This window comes from Salmo trutta, chromosome 28, assembly GCF_901001165.1.
Source record: "Salmo trutta chromosome 28, fSalTru1.1, whole genome shotgun sequence".
Classification (NCBI taxonomy): domain Eukaryota; kingdom Metazoa; phylum Chordata; class Actinopteri; order Salmoniformes; family Salmonidae; genus Salmo; species Salmo trutta.
The window spans coordinates 40604945-40628964 of NC_042984.1; the positions used below are offsets into that span (position 1 = coordinate 40604945).

The 24020-nt window shown below is 44.5% G+C and overlaps 1 protein-coding gene across 1 annotated transcript; it reads left to right on the forward strand.

Moving 5' to 3' along the window:
* Positions 1-9205: 9205 nt before the first annotated feature.
* LOC115166231 (interferon-related developmental regulator 2-like) lies at positions 9206-16688 on the forward strand (the record flags this gene model as incomplete). Its single annotated transcript, XM_029720054.1, has 11 exons — positions 9206-9377; positions 9508-9598; positions 11031-11155; positions 11513-11670; positions 11780-11833; positions 12011-12189; positions 12404-12512; positions 12792-12926; positions 13096-13224; positions 13417-13509; positions 15863-16688. Coding segments are annotated over 11 exons (1326 nt in total), but the record flags the coding sequence as incomplete, so codon positions are not given.
* Positions 16689-24020: the final 7332 nt, after the last annotated feature.

The window sequence follows — 24020 nt, forward strand, 5'->3', positions numbered from 1 at the left end:
TACAGATTACGTAACATACACAGGGGGCACAACCACACCTTCATAGATGCCAATCACACTTGGTATGAAGATAGAACTGAGTCTCTCCATGGTAAAGTAGTCTTTTTCAGGCAGGTGGTGTACAATCCAATACTTCAACCCTCCTTTGGTGAGATTGAAAGAACCCAAAACAATGTGAGACAGAATCTGAGGATAGGGAAAGAAAATGCAGTTTAAAATGTTTTCCTCATGACAAATGTATTTGAATATGAATGTTTCTGTTACTGTAGGGCTAAAACAGCAATACCTCTAGGTTACTATCATTTATGATGGGTTGAACCCAAGCCGCCATCGCTTAACCATATTTCATGGTCATCTGTAAACATGTGGTTCTAGTTAATCTGATCTATCCAACCGGATCTCAATTTACCATCCTGTGGAGTACAGTGCAGTTCTGGTATCCACCACCAGAGAGCAGTAGTGGGTGGTGGTGCTGTTGGCTGAGACCACTCTATCTTTGACCATGGCAGCATGGCTAAGTCATCATCGTGTCCTCACCTCTGCTGTTGATGTTGGCTGGTGTCAATACTGAGCAGAGTGGTAGCAGTAGTACCCTGATGGCTAAAACATAAGATCGGAACCCAGTAGAGAGAGAGAGAGAGAGGCAGGCGGAAGAAAGGAAACACGAGCAATGTCGGGAGGGCAAGAGTGGACCCAGAGCGAGAGAAGTGGGCCGATTTGTAGAAATATGGCTCTGTTATGCGCTGGCCTTTGTGTTACGGTTCTGTATTTCAATGGTGGCCTGCGGCCTGTGTGAGGGCTGTTTCTGTACTGTCTGTTGTGTGTCATGTGTTGATGTCATTCATAGTGTCTGTTTGTATACCTCCCTGCATGTTACTCATTGTTTATCAGAATCTTAGTCTGTACCCAGTTAACACATTTGGTTCCTTGGAAATTGTGGGAACAACGTTTTTGGTTTCCCATTGGTTCTGTGAACAAAGCCATACGTTTCCTGACGAGTAAACTGAACTTTTAAAAAATGTTCTGAGAACTGAAGGGAACATTTCTCCTGTTCTGGGAACGTTCATTTTTAGGTTGCAGGGAGGTTCTGAGAACGTTTTACTATGGTTCCCTGAAACTTTTCATGGGATGTTTTATTAACCTTCTGAGAATGGAAATTCTAGGTTATTTGAAGGTAATTAAATAACGTACTTAGAACATATTTTAATAACACTGCTAGGTTAGTTTGACTGTTTTTAATTCCAAGCGCAGATAGGACCCTTGGAAATGAATTTGCTTCGGCATTAATCATGCAAACACTTTCTGTATTAAGGCAGTGAGATTTGAACCTATGACTTTCTGTTTTCTATTCATAGAATTAGTCCACTGTGCCACTAGGATAGAGCTAGCATTCTGTGTTTTTTTATATTTTTATTCATACAAAGCTGTTCATTTTAGTCTATTCAAATAGACCCCATTTCAAAGGAAACACGCACTCATTAAGATCAGGTGTAGCCAATTAGTGGGCGCGGCCAACACACCTCAACACAACTATGAGGATGTACAACATTCTTACTAGTGTTTTCTTGTGGTTTTTATGGAAAGGTTTCTTAATGTTCTGAGAACATGACTTTAACTAGAACCAGGAGGAATCCTGCAGAAAAACATTGTGCTGAAGTACTGAAATTCACACAGGAGAACATTGTTTGTTTCTTAATGTTCTCGGAACAATTTGAGAACACGACTTGAAATACAACCATAAGGAAACCTGTAGGAAATGATCTGAAATTCCCACCTAAGAAACATATGGTTCTCAGAATGTTATGTGCCAGCTGGGCAGAAATCTGTGGAAATGACCACAGGGTCTCCCTACACAACTCCACACCACAGTAATCTGTTCCATTGTATTCTCTACTTATACACCAACCGCACTGTCAGAGATACTGTAGAGTCAGACACTCCTGTGTGTGTGTCTGGGAGAGTGGGCTTCGCCAAAGGGCCTGTTTGACCATAAAGCCTTAAAGGCCAGTGTGATGGGAACTGGGCAGCAGCTACCTAATTTAATTCAGGTTCACAGCACTGCTCTGTGAAGACTGGACCTTTGACCAGCTCCCTGTAGCTCGTCCACACATCTGAGGCCCAACCCACTGTGAGGTCAGAGGTCATGCATAACAGGATGCCTGTGAACCCACACAGCCTTTGGTCCAGCTGACCAGGGTCACCAGGTGGTCAGCAAGACCTGTGACCAGTGAGTGCCAGCCTCACGATTGTTGTGTTACCTCTGACCTGAATGTAGCATCATTCATCTGAGGGACATAGAGGATAGATGGAACATATAAGGTTTTTAACAATAGGAGCTAGAGCCATGTGTTAAGAATCTCTCTCTCTCTCTCTCTCTCTCTCTCTTCAATTCAATTTATTTTATTGGCATGATGTAACAATGTAGATATTGTCAAAGCTTACTTTAGATATTTACAATATGAAAATAATAAGAATCAAAATTGTCAACAGGACAACAGTAACAACAATAACCAAGGGTCAAAATAACCACACATTGAACAATAACAATAAGCATACAGTAGAGGACATGTGCAGGTTGATTGGTCTGTCAGACACTGTCCCTCATCTTATGGCAGGCAGCAATGTAGTGCGCTGCCAACCCACAGCTCTCTGCGTCCTCCCCCAACAGGACGGGTAGCCTACTCTCATCAGAGAGGTCTTTGAAACCTTGAATAAGGGATTCAAATTTGGGGAAATGACACTCTCTAATTGTTTTATATTTTTGACATTTTGTCAGGAAATGCAGCTCTGTCTCAGTGGTTGCACAGCCTTTCCTCTACAGGGAGCCAGGCTTTCCTGTGTCTACCCTTCTCAATGGCAAGGCTGTGCTCACTGAGCCTGTATTTGGCGTTGTTCTGCGTTTGTATCAATTTGAACGGTGTTGTAGAGTGTTTTAAAATGGGTTCAACTGTTCTGCCTGCGGCTATGGAACCCTGACCTGTTCACCGGACGTGCTACCTGTCCCAGACCTGCTGTCCCAGACCTGCTGGAACCCTGACCTGTTCACCGGACGTGCTACCTGTCCCAGACCTGCTGGAACCCTGACCTGTTCACCAGATGTGCTACCTGTCCCAGACCTGCTGTCTCAGACCTGCTGGAACCCTGACCTGTTCACCTGATGTGCTACCTGTCCCAGAACTGCTGTCCCAGACCTGCTGGAACCCTGACCTGTTCACCGGACGTGCTACCTGTCCCAGACCTGCTGTTTTCAACTCTCTAGAGATAGCAGGAGTGGTAGAGATACTCTCAAAGATCGGCTATGAAAAAGCCAACTGACACTTACTCTTGAGTTGCTGACTTTTTACACCCTCGACAACAACTATGATTATTATTATTTGACCATGCTGGTCATTTATGAACATTTGAACATCTTGGCCATGTTCTGTTATAATCTCCACCCGGCACAGCCAGAAGAGGACTGGCCACCCCTCATAGCCTGGTTCCTCTCCAGGTTTCTTTCTAGGTTTTGGCCTTTCTAGGGAGTTTTTCCTAGCCACCGTGCTTCTACACCTGCATTGCTTGCTGTTTGGGGTTTTAGGCTGGGTTTCTGTACAGCACTTTGAGATATCAGCTGATGTAAGAAGGGCTATATAAATACATTTGATTTGATTTGGTTGTCCATATGTCACCATTTTGTATCGCTAATTCCTCGTTTTGATATTTTTTGCTTTTTACAATTTTGCCACAAGTTGTTTGTGTCAGCTGCTTGCTGTTGTACTGTGCTTTTTTGGTTCTGAGTGTACATTTATAGTTTTAAAGTCTCAGTAATGAAGGCGTAATTCACCATTATTTGGCTCTCTGTGCTTTTGGTTGGATAGTGTTCTAAGTTTTTTCCTTATAATTTTACAATCTGCATCAAACCAGTTGTCATCTGTGGTCTTTTTTGTGTGTTTTTTATCAATTTCAATTGTGCTTCTTTTGCCATTTGCCTGAATATATAGTTGATGTTTTTTACTGCTAGATTGATGCCTTCTTTACTGTGAGTGAATGTGGTATCCAGAAAGTTATCTAAGAGTGTTTGGATATTTTGGTTACAGGTTGCTTTCTGGTGTTCTTCGGGTGCTGATTTGGGCCCATCTGTATGCATTTCTGATGTTGTACAGCTTACTGGGCTGTGAATGTGTGGTTGTTTCCATGTCTGTTCTTTTGAGGAACGATGTAATTTGGCTGTGATCAGACAGAGGTGTAGTGGCTTGACAGTGAATGAGCTGAGAGAGAAAGGGTCAATGTCTGTAATCATATAGTCTACTGTGCTCTCTCTCTCTCTGGGGCCATATGGAGTTTGTGCTAGCTAGGGCCGCTTCAGCCCTCAAGGCGATGCTAGTAGCCAAGGGGAATGGATACATACAAGATGGAGGGGTTTTAAGAAAGCTCTCGCACACAATCTGCAGTTGTAGGTTTGAGAGAAGCCCCAGCCCCTTCAACTCCTCTCCAGTTGTGTTCTTCAGTCCTCTTCTTACCCTCTCCAGGTCCACATCAACGAGACTGCGACACGCAGTCCATAAAGGACAAGTCCCCTGCGAAGGAGGTGAAGTTGCGTCAATGAATACACACAAGCAGACACTCACACACATGTATTCTGAAGACATGAACTCCATGGGATCTCCGCCAACATACGAATGTCAGACTGTCAGTGACGTCAGTACCCACCGGGAAAAAAACTGGTTGAATCAACGTTGTTTCCACGTCATTTCAACCCCCCCCCATAAAATCAATGTGATGATGTTGAATCAACATGGAAAACTCCCTGGATTCACAAAAAGTAATCAATGTAGGGGCATTTAGTATTTTTTCACCGTACTTTTACCCGAAATCCAATGACATTGTGCCATTTTTTGTTGAATTCACCATAGTTGACAACTCAACCAAATGTAAATCAAAGCTAGATATTGAACCGACGTCTATGGCCAGTGGCTAGTGTTCCGTAGGGAAGCGTTGAAAACGTTGAGCTGGAATGCAGAGATTGTCTGACTCTTTCCTCCTGTCAAACTGTCAGCGTATGGGGATTAACATTTATCCTCTCCCACCAGTAAAGTGGTGGGCTGAATACTCAGTAAACAGCAATTATGTTTGGAAGTGGGACAAAGAGGGGAAATAAGAACAGAGGTTCGACCTTGACCAGTCACACTTGTTTATGTGGATGAATTTATGAGTTACATTACATTACATTTACATTTAAGTCATTTAGCAGACGCTCTTATCCAGAGCGACTTACAAATTGGTCCATTCACCTTATGATATCCAGTGGAACAACCACTTTACAATAGTGCATCTAAATCTTTTAAGGGGGGGGGGGGGGTTAGAAGGATTACTTTATCCTATCCCAGGTATTCCTTAAAGAGGTGGGGTTTCAGGTGTCTCCGGAAGGTGGTGATTGACTCCGCTGTCCTGGCGTCGTGAGGGAGCTTGTTCCACCATTGGGGTGCCAGAGCAGCGAACAGTTTGGACTGGGCTGAGCGGGAACTGTACTTCCTCAGAGGTAGGGAGGCGAGCAGGCCAGAGGTGGATGAACGCAGTGCCCTTGTTTGGGTGTAGGGCCTGATCAGAGCCTGAAGGTACGGAGGTGCCGTTCCCCTCACAGCTCCGTAGGCAAGCAGCATGGTCTTGTAGCGGATGCGAGCTTCAACTGGAAGCCAGTGGAGAGAGTGGAGGAGCGGGGTGACGTGAGAGAACTTGGGAAGGTTGAACACCAGACGGGCTGCGGCGTTCTGGATGAGTTGTAGGGTTTTAATGGCACAGGCAGGGAGCCCAGCCAACAGCGAGTTGCAGTAATCCAGACGGGAGATGACAAGTGCCTGGATTAGGACCTGCGTCGCTTCCTGTGTGAGGCAGGGTCGTACTCTGCGAATGTTGTAGAGCATGAACCTACAGGATCGGGTCACCACCTTGATGTTAGTGGAGAACGGCAGGGTGTTGTCCAGGATCACGCCAAGGTTCTTAGCACTCTGGGAGGAGGACACAAGGGAGTTGTCAACCGTGATGGCGAGATCATGGAACGGGCAGTCCTTCCCCGGGAGGAGGAGCAGCTCCGTCTTGCCGAGGTTCAGCTTGAGGTGGTGATCCGTCATCCACACTGATATGTCTGCCAGACATGCAGAGATGCGATTCGCCGCCTGGTTATCAGAAGGGGGAAAGGAGAAGATTAATTGTGTGTCGTCTGCATAGCAATGATAGGAGAGACCATGTGAGGATATGACAGAGCCAAGTGACTTGGTGTATAGTGAGAATAGGAGAGGGCCTAGAACAGAGCCCTGGGGGACACCAGTGGTGAGAGCGCGTGGTGCGGAGACAGATTCTCGCCACGCCACCTGGTAGGAGCGACCTGTCAGGTAGGACGCAATCCAAGCGTGGGCCGCGCCGGAGATGCCCAACTCGGAGAGGGTGGAGAGGAGGATCTGATGGTTCACAGTATCAAAGGCAGCAGATAGGTCTAGAAGGATGAGAGCAGAGGAGAGAGAGTTAGCTTTAGCAGTGCGGAGAGCCTCCGTGACACAGAGAAGAGCAGTCTCAGTTGAATGCTCAGTCTTGAAACCTGACTGATTAGGATCAAGAAGGTCATTCTGAGAGAGATAGCAGGAGAGCTGGCCAAGGACGGCACGTTCAAGAGTTTTGGAGAGAAAAGAAAGAAGGGATACTGGTCTGTAGTTGTTGACATGGGAGGGATCGAGTGTAGGTTTTTTCAGAAGGGGTGCAACTCTCGCTCTCTTGAAGACGGGAGGGACGTAGCCAGCGGTCAAGGATGAGTTGATGAGCAAGGTGAGGTAGGGGAGAAGGTCTCCGGAGTTACAACTGCTGTGCTGGACTTATGCATTTCTCGCGCATGGAGCGTTGTGGAAATTATTACAGAGATTGGTTATGCGTGAGGAAACGGTGGATGGAGAAAACAAAATGCAAATGCGGAATGTTTTTCGTTCCTCATGTGCGACAATGATAGTAATTACGAGTAGGTGTGGGTGTTATGTATGGTACGACGTGCTGTACGTCATACTGTATGTTGTTATGGTTATGTATGGTACGACGTGCTGTACGTCATACTGTATGGTACGACGTGCTGTACGTCATACTGTACGTTGTTATGGTTATGTATGGTACGACGTGCTGTACGTCATACTGTATGTTGTTATGGTTATGTATGGTACGACGTGCTGTACGTCATACTGTATGGTACGACGTGCTGTACGTCATACTGTACGTTGTTATGGTTATGTATGGTACGACGTGCTGTACGTCATACTGTACGTTGTTATGGTTATGTATGGTACGGCGTGCTGTACGTCATACTGTACGTTGTTATGGTTATGTATGGTACGACGTGCTGTACGTCATACTGTACGTTGTTATGGTTATGTATGGTACGACGTGCTGTACGTCATACTGTACGTTGTTATGGTTATGTATGGTACGACGTGCTCTACGTCATACTGTACATTGTTATGGTTATGTGCCAGTGCTGTGCCAGTCGAATCAAATCAAAGGTTATTCATTTATTGCATTCACAGATTTGCAGATGTTATCGCAGGTGCAGCGAAATCCTTGTGCTTCCAGATCCAACAATGCAGTAATACCTAGCGACAACAAAAACAATACACATAATCCCAAAAAATTCAAAGTTACATATGATGAGCCATGACTAGAGTGTAGTATGTCAAACATTTAAGCGAGCAGTGTTCCATGACTGTATGTACATAGGGCAGTTGTCTCAAGCTTCAGGGCAGGGTACTGGGCGGAGGGCTGCAAGTGTTGACTGCTTAACAGCCTGATGGTCTGGAGATGGAAGCTGCTTCTCAGTCACTCGGTCCCGGCTCTGTCTCCGCCGTCTAGATGGTAGCGGGGTGAAAAGGCCTTTGCTCGGTAGCTGAGGTCCTTTGATCTTCTTGGAGGGCAGGCAGTGTGCCTCCGGTGACGCGTCGGGCTGACCGTACCACCCTTTGGGGAGCCCCTGCGGTTGCAGATGGTGCAATTGCCGTACCAGGCGGTGATACAGGCTGACAGGATGCTCTCAATTGTGCATCTGTAGAAGTTTGTGAGGGTCTTAGGGCCCGAGCCAAGTCTTCAGCCTCCTGAGTTTGAAGAGGCGCTGTTGGCCCTTCTTCACCACACTGTGTGAAGGGACCGTTTTCAGGTTGTTAGTGATAAGCACACCGAGAAACTTGACGCTTTTGACCCTCTCCGCTGCGGCCCCGTCGATGTGGATGGGGGGCTTGCTTTCTACTGTCTCCTGTAGTCCACAATCCTTCATTTTGTTGAGGCTGAGGTTATTTTCCTTCCACCGGTCTGCCAGGGCTCTCATCTACGCCCTATAGGCGGTCTCCTCATCGTTGACGGTAACCAGGCCTACCACGGTTGTCGTCAGCAAACTTGATGATTTTGTTTGAGAAGTGCGCGGTCATAGGTGTACAGGAGGGGGGCTGAACACGCCACCCTTGTGGGGCCTCTGTGTTGGGGATCGGTGTGGTTGCCTACCTTCACCACTTGGTGTCGGACCGTCAGGAAGTTCAGGACCCAGTTACACAGGGACGGGTTCTGACCCATGGCCCTGAGCGTAGTGATGAGTTTAGAGGGTACTGTGGTGTTGAAGGCCGAGCTGTAGTCGATGAACAGCATTCTTACATAGGTATTTCTCTTGTCCAAGTGGGATAGGGCAGTGTGCAGTGCACTGGCGATTTCATAAACTATGGTTCGGGAATCAAAGTGAGCCCTGGGCATGTTAGAGGTGGGTCACGAGTTATGAGAATACATCTATAATCACACAATTATTTCTTAGTTTGGGCCTATGGAGGACGATTTGGGACACGGATGGACGGTTAGTTTCTAATTTGGGTATCAAGCTGAAAAGGTTTAAGGGTGTAAGGAGGTGATATGGTCTCTAACTCGCCTCTCAAAGCACTTCATAGTAACAGACCTGAGTGGTGCGGGGCGATAGTCATTTAGTTCAGTTTCCTTCGCTTTCTTGGGCGCAAGAACAACACGAACAGCATTTCCAGTTTAGCTACGTGGATGTGCTCGTGTCAGCACCGTGGGCAGAATAGACCCTGCTCTCTATAAGGAGCGGTTCCTGGGATATCATTACTGACGGACACCAACAGCTAAGCCACAGACAGAGACAAGGTTCACTTCGAGCTCACTCTTCTTCTCTCCCCCCCCCCCCTCCCCTCTGGTCCCTCTGTCCTGCTCTCACTTCCTCTCCTCTCTGTCCTCAATTCCTTCTCTCGTTCTCGTAGGCGGGAGGAATGGGGTAAAGGGCGAGTCAGGTGCCAGTGATGATGAGCTGGCGTCTGACGTGCTCAGTCACTACAGCAGCGCCAGCGAGAGCGCTTCAGTCGTGGACGAGGCCACTGGTGGGTGCGCACACACACACACACACACACACACACACACACACACACACACACACACACACACACACACACACACACACACACACACACACACACACACACAGCATCATCATTATCTTGTCCACCACAGGGGGAGGTGGTGAACCAGTAGATGAACAGACTGCCCAGGAGGAGACAGAGGACAAGCTGAAACAATGCATAGATAACCTGATGGACAAAAGGTGCGTCTCACAGGATTTCAAATGTTTTTATGAAAGGACTTATTGTACACATTCTAACTGCACAAAAAAGGAAAGCCACCGATGTTGCTAGTACTTTCCTAAATGGACATTAGGAACATGGGGTGTCTTCAGAAAGTATTCAAACCTCTTGACTTTTTCCACGTTTTGTCGTTAAAGCCTGAATTCGAAAATTGATTTAATTTACATTGTTTGCCATTGGCCTACACACAATAAAATCCCGTAATGTCAAAGTGGAATTATGTTTACACAATGCAAATAGTCTGGGTAACCATTTGGTTACCTGTTCAGGAGTCTTATGGCTTGGGGGTAAAAACTGTTGAGAAGCCTTTTTGTCCTAGACTTGGCACTCCGGTACCGCTTGCCATGCGGTAGTAGAGAGACCAGTCTGACTGTATAGCCATTCACTACAAAGATACAGGTGTTCTTCCTAACTCAGTTGCCGGAGAGGAAGGAAACCTCTCAGGGATTTCACCATGAGGCCAATGGTGACTTTAAAACAGTGAAATGGCTATGATAGGAGAAAACTGAGGATGGATCAAGAACATTGTAGTTACTCCACAATACTAACCTAATTGACAGAGTGAAAAGAAGGAAGCCTGTACAGAATAAAAAATATTACAAAACATGCATCCTGTTTGCAATAAGACACTAAAGTCAAACTGCAAAAAATGTAGCACGGAAATTGACTTTGTCCTGCACATAAAGCATTATGTTTGGGGCAAACACAACACAACACATCAGCATGGTGGTGGCTGCATGGTGTTATGGGTATGGAGCTAGGCACAGGCAAAATTCTAGAGGAAAACCTGGTTTGTTGCTTTCCAACAGACACCAGGAGTCAAATTCACCCTTCCACAGGACAGTAACCTAAGACACAAGGCCAAATGTACACTGGAGTTGCTTACCAAGACAACATTGAATGTTTTTGAGTGGCCTAGTTACAGTTTGGACTTAAATCTGCTTGAAAATCGATGGCAAGACTTGAAAATGGCGGTCTAGCATGATCAACAAACAACTTGAGAGCTTAAAGAATTTTAAAGCTAATGTGCAAATATTGTACAATCCAAGTGTGCAAAGCTCTTAGACTTACCCAGAAAGACACAGCTATAATCACTGCCAAAGGTGATTCTAACATGTATTGACTGCATACTAATCTAATCAAGATATATTAGTGTTTTATTTTTCATGATATGTAGATTTTATTTGATTTTGCACATTTTCCATTGAGAGAGTATTTTGTGTAGATCGTTGACAAAAAACAAATGACAAGTCCACTCTAATCCCACTCTGTAAAAACTCAAGTGGTGCGAATACTTCAACAACGGTGTAAGAGTTGTCCTCTCGTAACGACAGCGTTAGGCAGAGCTGTGTAGAGACGTACTGACGTGGCCCTTCCTCCCGTCCCTCTCAGTGCAAAGACGCGCCTGGCAGCCCTAGATTCTCTGGGAGGGGCCTTTTCCTCCAAGCTGCTCTATGACTTCCTGATAGAGAGACGCCTCACAGTCAGCGACTGCTTGGAGAGGAGCCTGCGCAAGGGTGAGACGCCACAGCACTGTGTGTGGGTTGGGGTCTATGAATTACGGTGGTAAATGTAGTCAAACGTACATCACTTTAGGTGGCGCTGGCCTGAGTCAAAACTTGAAAAGATGATTAGGACTTAGACTATTACTCTACCGTACCTTTATTTGGCTTGAAATGTAACTATTTCTATCCAGAATGGACCTTTCATCGAGTCTGAATTTAGGCTCTACGAATTCAGTTGATCTTCTGATTGACCAAGTCCCGCGATAGCCTGACTTCTCTTGTCGAGCTTGTAAAAAGGGATCTTACCCCTCCACCCTTTTCCATCCCTCTACTCTGTTTCTGTCCCTTCTCTCCTTTCTTCTCTCTCAGGTGGTGGAGAGGAGCAGGCTGCAGCGGCCACAGTGTGCGCCCAGCTGTGCGTGCAGCTCGGCGGGGGGGACGAGGGTGAGGAGGGTTTCAAGATCCTCCGGCCCGTCCTCAGCGCCATCATGATTGACGGCTGTGCCAGTGTGTCCGCCCGCCAGAGCGTGAGTGTCACCATTGGCCTTCGTCACACTCCTGTTGTCGACGGCAGTTTTTCCACTAAGAGTGCATTCTTGTAAGTCGCCGTTTTTAAGTTGTTCATCCCTCTTGCAGTGTGCCCGAGCGCTGGGTATGTGCTGCTACGTTTCTGCTGCGGAAGACGGAGAGGTGAGGTTCTCTAGAAATCCTTTTCATTCTATTTCTCTGTAGCTGGAAAAGAGAAAATCAGTATGGAAAATAGTATGGAAAATCAAGATCCAGAAATTGAATCTGAATGCATGGTTAACTCTTTCTCTCTCGCTTTTTGTCTCTGTCATTATTTTTTCCATTTTCCCTCTGTGGCAGGACTTGGTGAAATCCATGAGTCACCTGGAGAGTGTATTCACCATGTCGTACCCCAACCGCGAGGGCACCCTGCCCACCCCAAATGCCGGTGCCCCAGGGCTCCACAGCGCCGCCCTGCATGCCTGGGCCCTGCTCGTCACCCTCTGCCCCGCCTCCCGCCTTACTGTGCTGCTGGACCTGTGAGTGACACACACAGACACACAGGGGCTGCGTCTTAAATGACACCCCCGTTCCCCATTTAGTGTCGTAGTCCTGTACTGCATATTTGACTAAAGAAGTGTACTGTATGGCCACTACATGGGGAATAGGGTGCTATATGAGACACAACCGGGATCTGAATATATAACCTGCCACGTTGCTCAGCTCACGTCCTCGGTCTCCTCTTGTGCTCAGACATCTACCCAAGCTACAGGCCTGCCTGGAGAGCAGCGACGTGAACTACAGGATAGCTGTGGGGGAGACCATAGCCTTGCTTGTTGAACTGGGAAGAGATATAGACAGGGTATGTTTTGCCTAATGAACAACCAGGGGCTGTATGTATCAAGCATATGAGTAGGAGTGCTGATTTAGGATCCGTTATGCCTTCTAGACCACAATGAATATGATTACATGGACATGGGGGGGACCTGATCCGAGATCAGCACCGACGTTCTCAGACACTTTGTAAATACAGGCCCTGGTTGTACTCGCTCGGCAGCTCAAACACGATATGGAGGCAATGCAGAGCCCATGGAGAGGAAGTGGGGGAAATATCCCTGCTGATCCTTGTTTTTCTATGTAGGAATTTGAGTTTGAAGACAGCGACACGTTGTGTGAGTGCCTGAAGGGCCTGGCCACCGACGGGAACAAGCACCGTGCCAAGAACGACAGGAGGAAACAGCGCACCATATTCAGAGAGGTGCTACATTACATAGAGGTGAGGAACCACGATTCACCCTGAACATTAACCGGTGCAAGGTTCTAACGTTGCTCGAGGGTTTTTAAATGACACCAGACCAGTCACTGTAACTGGAGACCGTTGGTCAGTCACTGAGAGAAATATGGAATGTTGATTTTGATTGACTTTTTTGCCCGATGTCGTGCAGAACGAGGACTTCTCCGAGGAGAAGATCCGCTTTGGTGTGGAGGGCATCTACATCGACAGCTGGATGCGCAGGAGGGTCTACGACGCCTTCAAAGAGGTGCTGGAGTCTGGAGTGAGACACCATCTTCAGGTTTGAACAAACATCTAGGTCTATAACTGTGTTGGTAGGATATAGTTGATATCTATGCTATAAAGAGACTATCTCTGCAACCAGCATGTTCTAATCAAATCTTTCTGGAAGGTTTGTGATGCTTGCTTGCCTCTTAATTATCCGTTGGAAATGGCTAGTTTTTAAATGGTGTGCCTGGTCTTGTCTCTCTAGTTTAACCCGCTGCTGAGGGACATATTTGGCCTGGGACCCCCCCTGATACTGGACTCGTCTGTCAAATCCAGCAAGATCTCTCGTTTCGAGAAGGTGACCCCCATGGCCTATGACTGTCTCCAAACACACCTCCCACCGGCACATAACCCCTCGTCATGAAACCACGACCACTGACAAATACCCACTTAACCTGTTCAACAACCATATGGTGCATTTCATGTGAGATCTCCACTGTCTAATTATACTGAACAAAAATATCAACTTAGCATGCAACAATTTCAAACATTTTACTGAGTTACAGTTCATATAAGGAAAATCAATCAATTAAAATCATTTCATTAGGCTCTAATCTATGGATTTCGCATGACTGGGCAGGGGTGCAGCCAAGTGGGTGGGCCTTGGAGGGCATAGGCCCACCCTTTGGGGAGCCAGGCTTAGCCAATCAGAATGAGTTTTTCCCCACAAAATAACTTTATTACAGACAGAAATACTCCTTAGCAGCCCCTCATTGACGATCCACTACATGAAGACGCCCTGGGCTGGCGTGGTTACACGTGCTCTGCAGTTGTGAGGCCGGTCGGACGTACTGCTAAATTCTCTAAAACAGTTTGCGTCCCGCCTAGTAAACAGCCAGTGGAATCGCGTGGCGCGAAATACAAATACCTCAAAAATGCTATAACTTCAATTTCTCAAACATATGACTATTTTACACCATTTTAAAGACAAGACTCTCGTTAATCTAACCACATTGTCCGATTTCAAAAAGGCTTTACAGCGAAAGCAAAACATTAGATTATGTCAGGAGAGTACCCTGCCAAAAATAATCACAGCCATTTTCAAAGCAAGCATATATGTCACAAAAACCAAAACCACAGCTAAATGCAGCACTAACCTTTGATCTTCATTAGATGACACTCCTAGGACATTATGTTATACAATACATGCATGTTTTGTTCAATCAAGTTCATATTTATATCAAAAAACAGCTTTTTACATTAGCATGTGATGTTCAGAACTAGCATACCCATCGCAAACTTCCAGTGAATTTACTAAATTACTCACGATTAAAGTTCACAAAATACATAATTATTTTAAGAATTATAGATACAGAACTCCTTTATGCAATCGCGGTGTCAGATTTTAAAATAGCTTTTCGGCGAAAGCACATTTTGCAATATCCTGAGTACATAGCCCGGCCATCACGGCTAGCTAATTTGACACCCACCAAGTTTGGCCCTCACCAAACTCAGATTTACTATAAGAAAAATTGGATTACCTTTGCTGTTCTTCGTCAGAATGCACTCCCAGGACTTCTACTTCAACAAGTGTTGTTTTTGTTCCAAATAATCCATAGTTATATTCAAATAGCTCCGTTTTGTTCGTGCGTTCAGGTCAGTATCCGAAGGGTGATGCGCGAGCACATTTCGTGACAAAAAAATGCAAAATATTCCATTACCGTACTTAGAAGCATGTCAAACGCTGTTTAAAATCAATGTTTATGCTATTTTTCTCGTAAAATAGCGATAATATTCCAACCGGGTGACGTTGTATTCATTCAAAGGCTGAAAGAAAAAAATTGAGAATTCTCATGAACCCGCTTCTCAGTCTCACTGTTCCCAGCCTGACCACTCACAAACAGAGCTGCTGTACTTCGCCCAGAGACTGCAGACACCCCATTACACTTTCTGGTGCCTTCTGAGAGCCAATGGAAGCCTTAGAAAATGTCTCGTTACAGCAGAGATGCTGTATTTTTGATAGAGATGCCACAGAAGGAGAACAAATTGTCAGACAGGGCACTTCCTGTATGGAATCTTCTCAGGTTTTGGCCTGCCATATGAGTTCTGTTATACTCACAGACACCATTCAAACAGTTTTAGAAACTTTAGAGTTTTCTATCCAAATCTACTAATTATATGCATATTCTCGTTTCTGGGCAAGAGTAGTAACCAGTTTAAATCGGGTACGTTTTTTATCCGGCCGTGCAAATACTGCCCCCTAGCCCCAACAGGTTAAAGTGGCCTTCTATTGTCCCTAGCACAAGGTGCACCTGCGTAATGATCATGCTGTTTAATCAGTTTCTTTATATGCCACACCGGTCAGGTAGAAAGATTATTTCTGCAAAGGAGAAGGGCTCACTAACAGGGATGTAAAAAAATAATAATAAATTGCACAGAATTTGAGAGAAATAAGCTTTTTGTGCAAATGGAAAATGTCTGGGATTTTTTATTTCAGCTCATGAAACATGGGACCAACATTTTACATGTTGCGTTTATTTTTGTTCAGTGTAAATGCATGTCGGTTAAACAAAATGTACTGGTCCGTTTTGATTTAGCAGTACCATGAAATGTTATGAGTTTGCCTAGTCTTCACAAGACTGCCCTCCATATTGTCATTCTTTATTTTGAAGGGTGTAAGTCTAACCTGTTGATTTATTTTCCTCTCACAGCATCTGTTCAACTCAGCGGCATTCAAAGCCAGGACTAAACTAAGGAACAAAGTGAGGGACAAGAGAGCAGATGTGATGTGAGGAATTGATGGAACGTGCCGTAGCCATATAGGACGAAGACCGAGGAGAAGAAGACTAGGGTGTATTCATTGAAGCAAAAGGTCTGGAATGTTGGAGACCAATGTACTAAACAGAGCTGACATGATTTCCTATTCAAAATGGCAGACAATCCTATCTGTTTTACACAGTACATTTCTATAGTGAACCTTCTGTGACGTTGCACCCTCCTGTACAGCCCCCTGGCCCAAATTGTCATCCTGCTCCGTGCCCGTCGTCTCACAGGACCCAGTGGCTGCTGCCAAACCAGGGACTTTGCAGACAATGCAAACGCGTGTTTTTATTTTATTTAACACCACAATAAAACTGACCTATGAGATGCCTGAAAATAAAACAAAAAGGTAGTTTATTGTACCTTTTTTTTAATTAATATTTTGGAAGATCATCTAAACCATTTTTGGTAATGTATTTTACTTTCTAATTTATTGAAAGTGGGAGAACAGTATGGTTTTTAAATTAAGTTATTTTTAGACTTCAAATATGGGAAAAGGACTAAGAGAATTAAGGTGTCATTTGTCATGTATATTTTTATGCAGGTTGGTTGTGCATAATAATGCATATGTGAATATACAAATGCATATGTAGGTATTCAAGGAGTGCATTGAACAATGGAGATGTATTTTGACAAGCAATGCTATGTAATAACCCAAAGGGTTAGGCATATTAATTGATTATGGATAAATGAAATGTAATAAACACTCACACCAAGGCTGTATCTGTTCATTATTTTCCTTAAGTGGGTTTAAAAAACATATTTGAATGTTGACATTGTAATGCAGATACCAAAGACAATGCATGAGAAGGTACCAATTAAACTCAGCAAAAAAAGAAACGTCCTCTCACTGTCAACTGCGTTTATTTTCAGCGAACTTAACATGTGTAAATATTTGTATGAACATAAGATTCAGCAATTGAGACAAACTCAACAAGTTCCACAAATGTGACTTAACAGATTGAATGTGACCCTGAACAAAGGGGGGGTCAAAAGTAACAGTATCTGGTGTGGCCACCAGCTGTATTAAGTACTGCAGTGCATCTTCTCATGGACTTTGCCAGTTCTTGCTGTGAGATGTTACCCCACTCTTCCACCAAGGCACCTGCAAGTTCCCAGACATTTCTAGGGGGGGGGGGGGATGGCTCTCGCCCTCACCCTCTGATCCAACAGGTCCCAGACAGGCTCAATGGGATTGAGATCCGGGCTCTTCGCTGGCCATGGCAGAACACTGACATTCCTGTCTTGCAGGAAATCACGCACAGAACGAGCAGTATGGCTGGTGGCATTGTCATGATGGAGGGTCATGTCAGGATGAGCCTGCAAGGAAGGGTACCACATGAGGGAGGAGGTCTTCCCTGTAACGCACAGCGTTGAGATTGCCTGCAATGACGACAAGCTCAGTCCGATGATGCTGTGACACACCGACCCAGACCATGATGGACCCTCCACCTCCAAATTGATCCCGCTCCAGAGTACAGGCCTTGGTGTAGCGTTCATTCCTTTGAAGATAAACGCGAATCCGACCATCACCCCTGGTGAGACAAAACCGCGACTCGTGTGAGAGCACTTTTTGCCAGTCCTGTCTGGTCTAGCAACAGTGGGTTTGTGCCCATAGGCGACGTTGTTGCCGGTGATGTCTGGTGAGGACCTGCCTTACAACAGGCCTACAATCAAATTCAAATCAAATGTATTTATATAGCCCTTCGTACATCAGCTGATATCTCAAAGTGCTGTACAGAAACCCAGCCTAAAACCCCAAACAGCAAGCAATGCAGGTGTAGAAGCACGGTGGCTAGGAAAAACTCCCTAGAAAGGCCAAAACCTAGGAAGAAACCTAGAGAGGAACCAGGCTATGAGGGGTGGCCAGTCCTCTTCTGGCTGTGCCGGGGTGGAGATTATAACAGAACATGGCCAAGATGTTCAAATGTTCATAAATGACCAGCATGGTCAAATAATAATAATCATAGTTGTTGTCGAGGGTGTAAAAAGTCAGCAACTCAAGAGTGTGTCAGTTGGCTTTTTCATAGCCGATCTTTGAGAGTATCTCTACCACTCCAGCTATCTCTAGAGAGTTGAAAACAGCAGGTCTGAGACAGGTAGCACGTCCGGTGAACAGGTCAGGGTTCTAGCAGGTCTGGGACAGCAGGTCTGGGACAGGTAGCACATCCGGTGAACAGGTCAGGGTTCCAGCAGGTCTGGGACAGGTAGCACATCTGGTGAACAGGTCAGGGTTCCAGCAGGTCTGGGACAGGTTGCACGTCCGGTGAACAGGTCAGGGTTCCATAGCCGCAGGCAGAACAGTTGAACCCATTTTAAAACACTCTACAACACCGTTCAAATTGATACAAACGCAGAACAACGCCAAATACAGGCTCAGTGAGCACAGCCTTGCCATTGAGAAGGGTAGACACAGGAAAGCCCTGTAGAGGAAAGGCTGTGCAACCACTGAGACAGAGCTGCATTTCCTGACAAAATGTCAAAAATATAAAACAATTAGAGAGTGTCATTTCCCCAAATTTGAATCCCCTATTCAAGGTTTCAAAGACCTCTCTGATGAGAGTAGGCTACCCGTCCTGTTGGGGGAGGACGCAGAGAGCTGTCGGTTGGCAGCGCACTACATTGCTGCCTGCCATAAGATGAGGGACAGTGTCTGACAGACCAATCAACCTGCACATGTCCTCTACTGTATGCTTATTGTTATTGTTCAATGTGTGGTTATTTTGACCCTTGGTTATTGTTGTTACTGTTGTCCTGTTGACAATTTTGATTCTTATTATTTTCATATTGTAAATATCTAAAGTAAGCTTTGACAATATCTACATTGTTACATCATGCCAATAAAATAAATTGAATTGAAGAGAGATAGAGAGAGATTCTTAACACATGGCTCTAGCTCCTGTTGTTAAAAACCTTATATGTTCCATCTATCCTCTATGTCCCTCAGATGAAAGATGCTACATTCAGGTCAGAGGTAACACAACAATCGTGAGGCTGGCTCTCACTGGTCACAGGTCTTGCTGACCACCTGGTGACCCTGGTCAGCTGGACCAAAGGCTGTGTGGGTTCACAGGCATCCTGTTATGCATGACCTCTGACCTCACAGTGGGTTGGGCCTCAGATGTGTGGACGAGCTACAGGGAGCTGGTCAAAGGTCCAGTCTTCACAGAGCAGTGCTGTGAACCTGAATTAAATTAGGTAGCTGCTGCCCAGTTCCCATCACACTGGCCTTTAAGGCTTTATGGTCAAACAGGCCCTTTGGCGAAGCCCACTCTCCCAGACACACACACAGGAGTGTCTGACTCTACAGTATCTCTGACAGTGCGGTTGGTGTATAAGTAGAGAATACAATGGAACAGATTACTGTGGTGTAGAGTTGTGTAGGGAGACCCTGTGGTCATTTCCACAGATTTCTGCCCAGCTGGCACATAACATTCTGAGAAACATATGTTTCTTAGGTGGGAATTTCAGATCATTTCCTACAGGTTTCCTTATGGTTGTATTTCAAGTCGTGTTCTCAAATTGTTCCGAGAACATTAAGAAACAAACAATGTTCTCCTGTGTGAATTTCAGTACTTCAGCACAATGTTTTTCTGCGGGATTCCTCCTGGTTCTAGTTAAAGTCATGTTCTCAGAACATTAAGAAACCTTTCCATAAAAACCACAAGAAAACAGTAGTAAGAATGTTGTACATCCTCATAGTTGTGTTGAGGTGTGTTGGCCGCGCCCACTAATTGGCTACACCTGATCTTAATGAGTGCGTGTTTCCTTTGAAATGGGGTCTATTTGAATAGACTAAAATGAACAGCTTTGTATGAATACAAATATAAAAAAACACAGAATGCTAGCTCTATCCTAGTGGCACAGTGGACTAATTCTATGAATAGAAAACAGAAAGTCATAGGTTCAAATCTCACTGCCTTAATACAGAAAGTGTTTGCATGATTAATGCCGAAGCAAATTCATTTCCAAGGGTCCTATCTGCGTTTGGAATTAAAAACAGTCAAACTAACCTAGCAGTGTTATTAAAATATATGTTTTAAGTACGTTATTTAATTACCTTCAAATAACCTAGAATTTCCATTCTCAGAAGGTTAATAAAACATCCCATGAAAAGTTTCAGGGAACCATAGTAAAACGTTCTCAGAACCTCCCTGCAACCTAAAAATGAACGTTCCCAGAACAGGAGAAATGTTCACTTCCGTTCTCAGAACATTTTTTAAAAGTTCAGTTTACTCGTCAGGAAACGTATGGCTTTGTTCACAGAACCAATGGGAAACCAAAAACGTTGTTCCCACAATTTCCAAGGAACCAAATGTGTTAACTGGGTACAGACTAAGATTCTGATAAACAATGAGTAACATGCAGGGAGGTATACAAACAGACACTATGAATGACATCAACACATGACACACAACAGACAGTACAGAAACAGCCCTCACACAGGCCGCAGGCCACCATTGAAATACAGAACCGTAACACAAAGGCCAGCGCATAACAGAGCCATATTTCTACAAATCGGCCCACTTCTCTCGCTCTGGGTCCACTCTTGCCCTCCCGACAGTGCTCGTGTTTCCTTCCTTCCGCCTGCCTCTCTCTCTCTACTGGGTTCTGATCTTATGTTTTAGCCATCAGGGTACTACTGCTACCACTCTGCTCAGTATTGACACCAGCCAACATCAACAGCAGAGGTGAGGACACGATGATGACTTAGCCATGCTGCCATGGTCAAAGATAGAGTGGTCTCAGCCAACAGCACCACCACCCACTACTGCTCTCTGGTGGTGGATACCAGAACTGCACTGTACTCCACAGGATGGTAAATTGAGATCCGGTTGGATAGATCAGATTAACTAGAACCACGTTTACAGATGACCATGAAATATGGTTAAGCGATGGCGGCTTGGGTTCAACCCATCATAAATGATATTAACCTAGAGGTATTGCTGTTTTAGCCCTACAGTAACAGAAACATTCATATTCAAATACATTTGTCATGAGGAAAACATTTTAAACTGCATTTTCTTTCCCTATCCTCAGATTCTGTCTCACATTGTTTTGGGTTCTTTCAATCTCACCAAAGGAGGGTTGAAGTATTGGATTGTACACCACCTGCCTGAAAAAGACTACTTTACCATGGAGAGACTCAGTTCTATCTTCATACCAAGTGTGATTGGCATCTATGAAGGTGTGGTTGTGCCCCCTGTGTATGTTACGTAATCTGTAGAGGTGCCACTGTGCCCTTGTGGGAGTGAGTGTTGTCTGAACACGGAAGGTATATGTTTTTGTCTGCAGTGGACTATGGTGTTTTGCAGTGTTGGGGAGTAGGGAACTACATTCAGTAGGTAATGACTTGTTGTGCCATGTAGTAGTGTAGCGAACTACAGAAGCTAACCTTTACCCATAAAATATGGGTAAAGTGTGCAATAATTTAGTTTCTTTTTCGGCATCAGACCTGCCGGTAACGCTTTGACACCTAGAGTCATAACACTTTGACAGTCATAACCATGTCATAACTGCAGACATAACACCGTCATGACACATTTAGACCTGTTGTGCCATATATTACATTATTTTATGTCTGGTTATGACACCTACGTAAGAGTGTCAAACCCACAAAACATTACATCATTATTTTTTTTATTGACCATATTAAATTGTAATTGCGTACTAGTCAGACATGCACCTACCCCAAAGCTCAGTTGCTGATGACCGGGATGAATGCAGGAGCAGATTTCAGGAGCTGACAAGACACCCTCTTTTTGACTGATGTCTGATAGAGGGCATGTACGCGATAGGCTTATATGATGGTGTCGTGTCTTTGGCTATGCCGGATTAAGTGATATGACATGCTAACTTATAAAATGATTTCTCTGTAATTAATATTACCTGATTAATCTAATCATGTAAATGTAATTAACTAGAAAGTCGGGGCACCACGGAAGAACGTTTATAGAGCTGTTATCTTCCGAATAAACTCTTAAAATACTTAGTAATATTTTACATCGATAGCAGTCAATATTAACCCTTAACTTATTTTCAGTCTCATAATGAAAGTTGTAAATTCTTGGTTATCTTCACGAACCCTGGCTAAGAAGTTGAATCAGCAATACAAAATTGGGTTTAATTATTTATTTACTAAATACCTAACTAATCACACAGAATTACAAATACACAGAACACCAATGATGTCATACAGAAAACGTCCCGGTGGACAGAACCTGGTTACACAAAGGAAAGGGGGTTGGGCTTGAATGAAAGAGCGGGAAGATTTAGGAACAAAGAAACAGCAGCTATGCTATCGTAAATACATTATCTTATGCATTCTAAATTACCGGCCATTTGGAAAAGGAAAATGCAATAAATATTTACTCTGAGCTGCGCTTCGGTAGATTGGTCGTAGATGCTGGCCGGGTTGGCCAACAGGTCTTCCTGTAGTGGAAGAATGTCAATGGTGGTAAACTGGATACGTGGTGGTATCTTCGTCTGGTTGTTAGACTGGATCCGTCGTCCGTCCTTTCCTAGCCCCCGTCGACAGCGGCAGCTGCTAACTCAACGGCTAGGAAGTATCACTTCTGTAGTGAATAAGCTCAAAGTTCATACCAGTTCATACCATAGCTCACGCCGAGGTTGGCTTAGTTCTGTCCTTGATATGTGTGTCCTTCTAACGTAGAGGCTGCAGACCTCCCGTACTGGAACCCCCAATGTCTTTTCGTCAAAGTCTTATATAGTGGAGAGGGGGGAAGGAGGTGTTTCATCGTTTATAACCCCTGTCTCTTCACAGGGTTGGGCCACTGATCGAGCAGGGCACTTTCCTTATGAAAACCCAATTCTCTCATTTGGAAGCTAAAATTACATTTAATCTCCTAACAAACAATTTCAATATCAAACATTTCAATTGCATAACAATTCCATGTGACTCTGATAAGAGGGTGTATACTTTCTCAGGTACAGTTTATGTCGTCCTGTCATCAATCATAATGTCCCAGATAACAATGAACTGACCTCCATACTCATTACGTTATCAAGCATATTTCCAACTGGTTTTATTACCAAAATATGGTTCCTTTCCCCATTTGTTTGATGTTCCCAGACTCTCTATATTTAACAGGACAGCAGTCCTTCAGTAGGGTCAGTAAGAGAGGGGAAGGGAGAAAGGTATTTATGGGGGGGGGGGTCATAAACCTTACCCACAGGCCAACGTCATGACAATGGTCACAATGCTTCTTGACAGTGTCATAAAGTGTATTTTATTAGTCCAAGTGAAGTGACACAGGATGGTCAATATGCTTCATGAAAGTGTCATAAAGTTGATTTCCTAAAAGCTACTTAATTAAAACATGGAGAAAAAAACCCATCAAGAATTCATTACAAAAAAGGATTTAAGAAAAACTCAAATGAAAAGAAACTTCATGGCAGGGAGAAAACTAATTTGAATAAATGTGGGTTGACACCTATGGTGTCAGTAACAGCCACAAAGCAATGCAATATGTCACAACAGGTGTAAATATATTGGTCATGACTGTTGACCATATGACAAGTTATGTCAGCTGTTATGACCGTGTCATAAAGTGTTACGACACTGAGTGTCAAGTGTTTACACCCTCCATAATTCTCACTTGAAACATTGTAATAGGATAAATAACACATTTTAACATATGACCACAACGTGATCAGTCTTGCAATTTGTCGTCTATGACATTTCCCATTTTCTCATATGAACACACTAAATAATTTGGATGCAGTGAACTACCCAGCTGGCACATAACGTTCTGAGAACCATATGTTTCTTAGAGCTTGGTGAGAACATGGTGGTCCTATGGTTTATTTGCACACAACCTTCCCACAACTTTCTGGGAATGGTGCTGGATAGTTGCTTGGCTTTGGAACACTCAGCACATTTAAGGGACTCCACAAAAAAAAAGTCATTACTTTAATAGAACGTTCCCTAAAAGTTCAAACAAGGTTACATTTCATTTTTGGTAATGTTATAGGAACATTCTCCAACTGGTCTGACATTGGGAATGTTGTCAAATAGGTCAGAGAATG